Raw genomic sequence first — 7,500 nt, 5'->3', positions numbered from 1 at the left:
AACAGCTCTGAGCGGTGCACCGGTGATGATCCGAGCAAGGGAACACATTACCTGGACCCTGGCACAGTTGATCCCAGTCCTGTTCACTGAAGAATCCTAAGTTTTGTATAAAGAATTCCTAACCACCGTGAAGACACACAAACTGAACTGGTATACTCACGTCTCGCTATTGGCAGGACTGGCCAAGACAATCGGTACAGTGCAAAGAAGCAAAAGGATAGGCAGACAAAAATAATAAGAATAGACCGGCCTGAGGCTGAGCGACGCCGTGATAGAAACGAGGAACAGCGATAAGTGTAGAAAGCTGGTTGCCAGGTCATCGGTGGTGCCTTTACGATCCGAAACAAAAGAATAGAAGAAGTGTCACTCTCCACCAGCGCTTGCAGATTTTTTAAGAAGAGTGAGTGATGTTACGGTTAAGAACAATCATTTTTACTGTGAATGTGGGTTAGTGAAGCCTTACGTACACGAAACTGTTATCTACTGTCTTTGTAGTCACTGGGAAAGTTGAAAATTGTTACGTTGTTACTTTTACATTTATTATCAGTTATTTTCTTGTCAAATTAACGACGACTTCCCTCTTACGAAGTCCATGAAGTTATGTTCTTTGACTGCACGTATGCTTATTTCAAACATCCACTTTTGTGTGCCTCGTCCATCCATCCAACTAAACCTTAGGCACTGACAAATGAATACTTGACATCATTTACGTCAATGATATTTTGGGGAGATGGTTGAGCTTAGTGGTGTGATGGATGCTCCTTTCATGCCTATTGTGGACGATAGCCAACTGACGAAGGGAGTGCGAGAGGAAATTCATTCAAAAATTTCCAATTTTTGTTTTAACCGATGATAATGTGGCAGATTTATAGGTAGATGAAAACGACAACAGCTGATATAGCAGATACCGTGAGGACGGTGGGAGGCGTGGTAGCAGAATCGGTCAGGCATTGGTTTTTTGTATTTGTGTTTGCATTTCTTTTTATCACAACAGGTTTCTCTGTGTGAAATTCGGGCTGCTCTCCCCAGGGAGAGCGCGTCGCTACACTACAGAGCCACCCATTTTTTTTGTATTTTTTCCTGTATGCAGTTTTTATTTGTTTTTCCTATTGAAGTGCATTTTGCTACAGAATTTTGCCAGGAACAACCCGTTTGTTGCCGTGAGTTCTTTTACGTGCGCTAAATGCATGCTGCACATGGGACCTATCGTCTCATCCGAATGACTAGCGTCCAGACCATCACTCAAGGTCTAGTGGAGGGGGAGAAAATATCGGCGGCTGTGCCGTGATTCGAATCAGTGCGCTCAGATTCTCCCGCTTCCTAGGCGGACGTGTTACCTCTAGGCCATCACTCCACATTTGGTCCAGTGCTCAGCATTGGTCAGGGTTCCAGGCCCTGTTTCGGCATGGTGCTCTGTCCTTGGCTATGGCATTTTACCCCTTCCCTTTTCCTCACCCGACCCAGAGGTGAACGGGTGCCTGACCTGGGAGGAGGATTGGACCCCGCCGGATCCTTGACACAGTGGACGTAGGTTCAATGTCCCGATGATCACAAAAGACAATGGGACCTTCAACATTTTAATCTCCAACAGTAGTAGCAGAAGTCGGCGTCGTTGTTGTCGTCGCTGTTGTAGCGGGAGGAGGAGAAGGAGTAGTAGTAGTTGTAATGATAATAGTGATGATAATAATGGATACTTATATAGCACTCTGTCCAGAAGCCTGCTCTAGGTGCTTTATTAAGCGCGTAATATCATATATTACATCACACATTACATATGTGTTATATTATGTACATCAAATATACCTAGCAGACACAATGCATGCATTCATAATACATAACATACATGCATACGTACATACGTACTGCTTCCCCCCCCCTCCCCACAACACACACACACACGCACACACACACACACACACACACACACACACACACACACAAAAGCGCAACCCATCCCCACTCCCACCCCACCCCTACCCTACACATAGCATGCAATGTGCTCTCCGATAGCCAACAATCAAAGAGGCAACCATGTGTTTGTTCTGTGTTGTCCGTGTGTTCTGTGTGGACAGACAACCATGTGTTTGTTCTGTGTTGTCCGTGTGTTCTGTGTGGACAGGCAACCATGTGTTTGTTCTGTGTTGTCCGTGTGTTCTGTGTGGACAGGCAACCATGTGTTTGTTCTGTGTTGTCCGTGTGTTCTGTGTGGACAGACAACCATGTGTTTGTTCTGTGTTGTCCGTGTGTTCTGTGTGGACAGACAACCATGTGTTTGTTCTGTGTTGTCCGTGTGTTCTGTGCGGACAGACAACCATGTGTTTGTTCTGTGTTGTCCGTGTGTTCTGTGCGGACAGGCAACCATGTGTTTGTTCTGTGTTGTCCGTGTGTTCTGTGTGGACAGACAACCATGTGTTTGTTCTGTGTTGTCCGTGTGTTCTGTGTGGACAGGCAACCATGTGTTTGTTCTGTGTTGTCCGTGTGTTCTGTGTGGACAGGCAACCATGTGTTTGTTCTGTGTTGTCCGTGTGTTCTGTGTGGACAGACAACCATGTGTTTGTTCTGTGTTGTCCGTGTGTTCTGTGTGGACAGGCAACCATGTGTTTGTTCTGTGTTGTCCGTGTGTTCTGTGTGGACAGACAACCATGTGTTTGTTCTGTGTTGTCCGTGTGTTCTGTGTGGACAGGCAACCATGTGTTTGTTCTGTGTTGTCCGTGTGTTCTGTGTGGACAGACAACCATGTGTTTGTTCTGTGTTGTCCGTGTGTTCTGTGTGGACAGACAACCATGTGTTTGTTCTGTGTTGTCCGTGTGTTCTGTGTGGACAGGCAACCATGTGTTTGTTCTGTGTTGTCCGTGTGTTCTGTGTGGACAGACAACCATGTGTTTGTTCTGTGTTGTCCGTGTGTTCTGTGTGGACAGGCAACCATGTGTTTGTTCTGTGTTGTCCGTGTGTTCTGTGTGGACAGGCAACCATATGTTTGTTCTGTGTTGTCCGTGTGTTCTGTGTGGACAGGCAACCATGTGTTTGTTCTGTGTTGTCCGTGTGTTCTGTGTGGACAGACAACCATGTGTTTGTTCTGTGTTGTCCGTGTGTTCTGTGTGGACAGGCAACCATGTGTTTGTTCTGTGTTGTCCGTGTGTTCTGTGTGGACAGGCAACCATGTGTTTGTTCTGTGTTGTCCGTGTGTTCTGTGTGGACAGACAACCATGTGTTTGTTCTGTGTTGTCCGTGTGTTCTGTGTGGACAGACAACCATGTGTTTGTTCTGTGTTGTCCGTGTGTTCTGTGTGGACAGGCAACCATGTGTTTGTTCTGTGTTGTCCGTGTGTTCTGTGTGGACAGACAACCATGTGTTTGTTCTGTGTTGTCCGTGTGTTCTGTGTGGACAGACAACCATGTGTTTGTTCTGTGTTGTCCGTGTGTTCTGTGTGGACAGACAACCATGTGTTTGTTCTGTGTTGTCCGTGTGTTCTGTGTGGACAGACAACCATGTGTTTGTTCTGTGTTGTCCGTGTGTTCTGTGTGGACAGACAACCATGTGTTTGTTCTGTGTTGTCCGTGTGTTCTGTGTGGACAGGCAACCATGTGTTTGTTCTGTGTTGTCCGTGTGTTCTGTGTGGACAGACAACCATGTGTTTGTTCTGTGTTGTCCGTGTGTTCTGTGTGGACAGGCAACCATGTGTTTGTTCTGTGTTGTCCGTGTGTTCTGTGTGGACAGACAACCATGTGTTTGTTCTGTGTTGTCCGTGTGTTCTGTGTGGACAGACAACCATGTGTTTGTTGTGTGTTGTCCGTGTGTTCTGTGTGGACAGACAACCATGTGTTTGTTCTGTGTTGTCCGTGTGTTCTGTGTGGACAGACAAGCATGTGTTTGTTCTGTGTTGTCCGTGTGTTCTGTGTGGACAGACAGCCATATATTTGTTGTGTGTTGTCCGTGTGTTCTGTGTGGACAGACAAGCATGTGTTTGTTCTGTGTTGTCCGTGTGTTCTGTGTGGACAAACAATATGTTTGTTCTGTGTTGTCCGTGTGTTCTGTGTGGCTTGTTCAGGATTAAAGAGGCTGAATAAAAGCTTATTTGTGTTTGCACATTTCTTCTGTCATTGCTGCTGTGTGCACATGTCAAATGATCGGTATAAGGACAAGCCCGGCGCTTCTTTTTTTGAGGAAGTGTCTGGGTTTGTTCCAATGCACCTGTTATTTACCTGTGTGCTAGCTGAATCGGTAGCGTAAGCAATATTGACGTGGAGTTGTGTACATTGTGAATGGAGAGAGTTAGCACCCACTAATGCTTGTTAATGAGAGAGAGTGCTGTGTTTCAGGGCTGAGGGAGCCATGCCGCTGCAGTACGGGTCTGATGGGGACAGGGCGCCCCGCCCCCATGCCTACACCGTGGAGGATGCCATAGAGAGGGTGGGCTTCGGCTGGCTGCAGCTCAGGGTCTATGTCGTCTGCAAACTCATCGTGGTCAGTGGGTTTTTTTGTTGTTTTTTTGTTTTGTTTTTTTGTTGTATTCCATAGTTTATTCTCGGCCCCCCAAAACGGAGTATGGCTGCCTACATGGCGCGCGGGGTAAAAACGGTCATACACGTAAAAGCCCACTAGTGTGGCCCACGAGGAACGTTGGAGTTACAGCCCATGAACGAAGAAGAAGAATTCTCGGCCAGCGCTCAGTTTATCTCACAGATTGACATGCGCTTACAGTTGGGCCAACAGCGAAGTGAGAGCTGTATGATCAATGGTATCCCCTTTTCGTTTTTGCAGTCGGAAGTCACTGGCAGCTTAATCTTTTGTGAAGGACTATGACTCTCAAACTAGGAGGCAGTATTGCACCAGCTCATAGTGCTGCAGCCTTGGGGGTGAGTTGGCCTTTGGGAACGATCCCAACGCCGACTGTCCTAAAACCCTCTTGGCCGCGAGAGTGGGGATGTAACTTGGGCACGACACTCTCCACTAGAATCAAATCCTAGCACAGATAGTCGGGATAGCAGTGCCCTCCTCTGCTAATCTGACGGTCATTGTCAGACACGACTATCATCCAAATACAGAAGTTTTTTTTTTCTATACACTATGGATCCACATATATTTGTTCCACACGTGTGTTTTGTTGCGACACCCCCTGATTCCAGCCATCAATGAAACTAACACTGACAGTGGCCACACCCCCTGATTCCACCCATCAGTGAAACTAACACTGACAGTGGCCACACCCCCTGATTCCAGCCATCAGTGAAACTAACACTGACAGTGGCCACACCCCCTGATTCCAGCCATCAGTGAAACTAACACTGACAGTGGCCACACCCCCTGATTCCAGCCATCAGTGAAACTAACACTGACAGTGGAGACACCCCCTGATTTCAGTCATCAGTGAAACTAACACTGACAGTGGCCACACCCCCTGATTCCAGCCATCAGCGAAACTAACACTGACAGTGGAGACACACCCTGACTTCAGTCATCAGTGAAACTAACACTGACAGTGGCCACACCCCCTGATTCCAGCCATCAGTGAAACTAACACTGACAGTGGCCACACCCCCTGATTCCACCCATCAGTGAAACTAACACTGACAGTGGCCACACCCCCTGATTCCATTCATCAGTGAAACTAACATTGACAGTGGAGACACCCCCTGATTTCAGTCATCAGTGAAACTAACACTGACAGTGGCCACACCCCCTGATTCCAGCCATCAGTGAAACTAACACTGACAGTGGAGACACCCCCTGATTTCAGTCATCAGTGAAACTAACACTGACAGTGGCCACACCCCCTGATTCCAGCCATCAGTGAAACTAACACTGACAGTGGCCACACCCCCTGATTCCACCCATCAGTGAAACTAACACTGACAGTGGCCACACCCCCTGATTCCATTCATCAGTGAAACTAACATTGACAGTGGAGACACCCCCTGATTTCAGTCATCAGTGAAACTAACACTGACAGTGGCCACACCCCCTGATTCCAGCCATCAGTGAAACTAACACTGACAGTGGAGACACCCCCTGATTCCAGCCATCAGTGAAACTAACACTGACAGTGGCCACACCCCCTGATTCCAGCCATCAGCGAAACTAACACTGACAGTGGAGACACACCCTGATTCCATTCATCAGTGAAACTAACACTGACAGTGGAGACACACCCTGATTCCAGCCATCAGCGAAACTAACACTGACAGTGGCCACACCCCCTGATTCCAGCCATCAGCGAAACTAACACTGACAGTGGAGACACACCCTGATTCCAGCCATCAGTGAAACTAACACTGACAGTGGCCACACCCCCTGATTCCACCCATCAGTGAAACTAACACTGACAGTGGCCACACCCCCTGATTCCATTCATCAGTGAAACTAACATTGACAGTGGAGACACCCCCTGATTTCAGTCATCAGTGAAACTAACACTGACAGTGGCCACACCCCCTGATTCCAGCCATCAGTGAAACTAACACTGACAGTGGAGACACCCCCTGATTTCAGTCATCAGTGAAACTAACACTGACAGTGGCCACACCCCCTGATTCCAGCCATCAGTGAAACTAACACTGACAGTGGCCACACCCCCTGATTCCAGCCATCAGTGAAACTAACACTGACAGTGGCCACACCCCCTGATTCCATTCATCAGTGAAACTAACATTGACAGTGGAGACACCCCCTGATTTCAGTCATCAGTGAAACTAACACTGACAGTGGCCACACCCCCTGATTCCAGCCATCAGTGAAACTAACACTGACAGTGGAGACACCCCCTGATTCCAGCCATCAGTGAAACTAACACTGACAGTGGCCACACCCCCTGATTCCAGCCATCAGCGAAACTAACACTGACAGTGGAGACACACCCTGATTCCATTCATCAGTGAAACTAACACTGACAGTGGAGACACACCCTGATTCCAGCCATCAGCGAAACTAACACTGACAGTGGCCACACCCCCTGATTCCAGCCATCAGCGAAACTAACACTGACAGTGGAGACACACCCTGATTCCAGCCATCAGTGAAACTAACACTGACAGTGGCCACACCCCCTGATTCCACCCATCAGTGAAACTAACACTGACAGTGGCCACACCCCCTGATTCCATTCATCAGTGAAACTAACATTGACAGTGGAGACACCCCCTGATTTCAGTCATCAGTGAAACTAACACTGACAGTGGCCACACCCCCTGATTCCAGCCATCAGTGAAACTAACACTGACAGTGGAGACACCCCCTGATTTCAGTCATCAGTGAAACTAACACTGACAGTGGCCACACCCCCTGATTCCAGCCATCAGTGAAACTAACACTGACAGTGGCCACACCCCCTGATTCCAGCCATCAGTGAAACTAACACTGACAGTGGCCACACCCCCTGATTCCATTCATCAGTGAAACTAACATTGACAGTGGAGACACCCCCTGATTTCAGTCATCAGTGAAACTAACACTGACAGTGGCCACACCCCCTGATTCCAGCCATCAGTGAAACTAACACTGACA

At 47.9% G+C, this 7,500-nt stretch overlaps 1 protein-coding gene across 2 annotated transcripts in view; it reads left to right on the top strand.

Moving 5' to 3' along the window:
• LOC143274821 (synaptic vesicle 2-related protein-like) overlaps window positions 1-7,500 on the top strand; it is a 77,748-nt gene that overhangs the window by 29,719 nt on the left and 40,529 nt on the right. For both annotated transcript variants that reach the window (XM_076578752.1, XM_076578753.1), the window contains one exon: window positions 4,320-4,464. In XM_076578752.1, the coding sequence (XP_076434867.1) occupies window positions 4,333-4,464 (132 nt within the window). In that variant the 5' untranslated portion in view covers window positions 4,320-4,332. The remainder of the gene's footprint in view (window positions 1-4,319; window positions 4,465-7,500) is intronic.

Source organism: Babylonia areolata, chromosome 29, assembly GCF_041734735.1.
Source record: "Babylonia areolata isolate BAREFJ2019XMU chromosome 29, ASM4173473v1, whole genome shotgun sequence".
NCBI lineage: Eukaryota > Metazoa > Mollusca > Gastropoda > Neogastropoda > Buccinidae > Babylonia > Babylonia areolata.
This window is presented reverse-complemented; position numbering and strand designations above follow the sequence as displayed.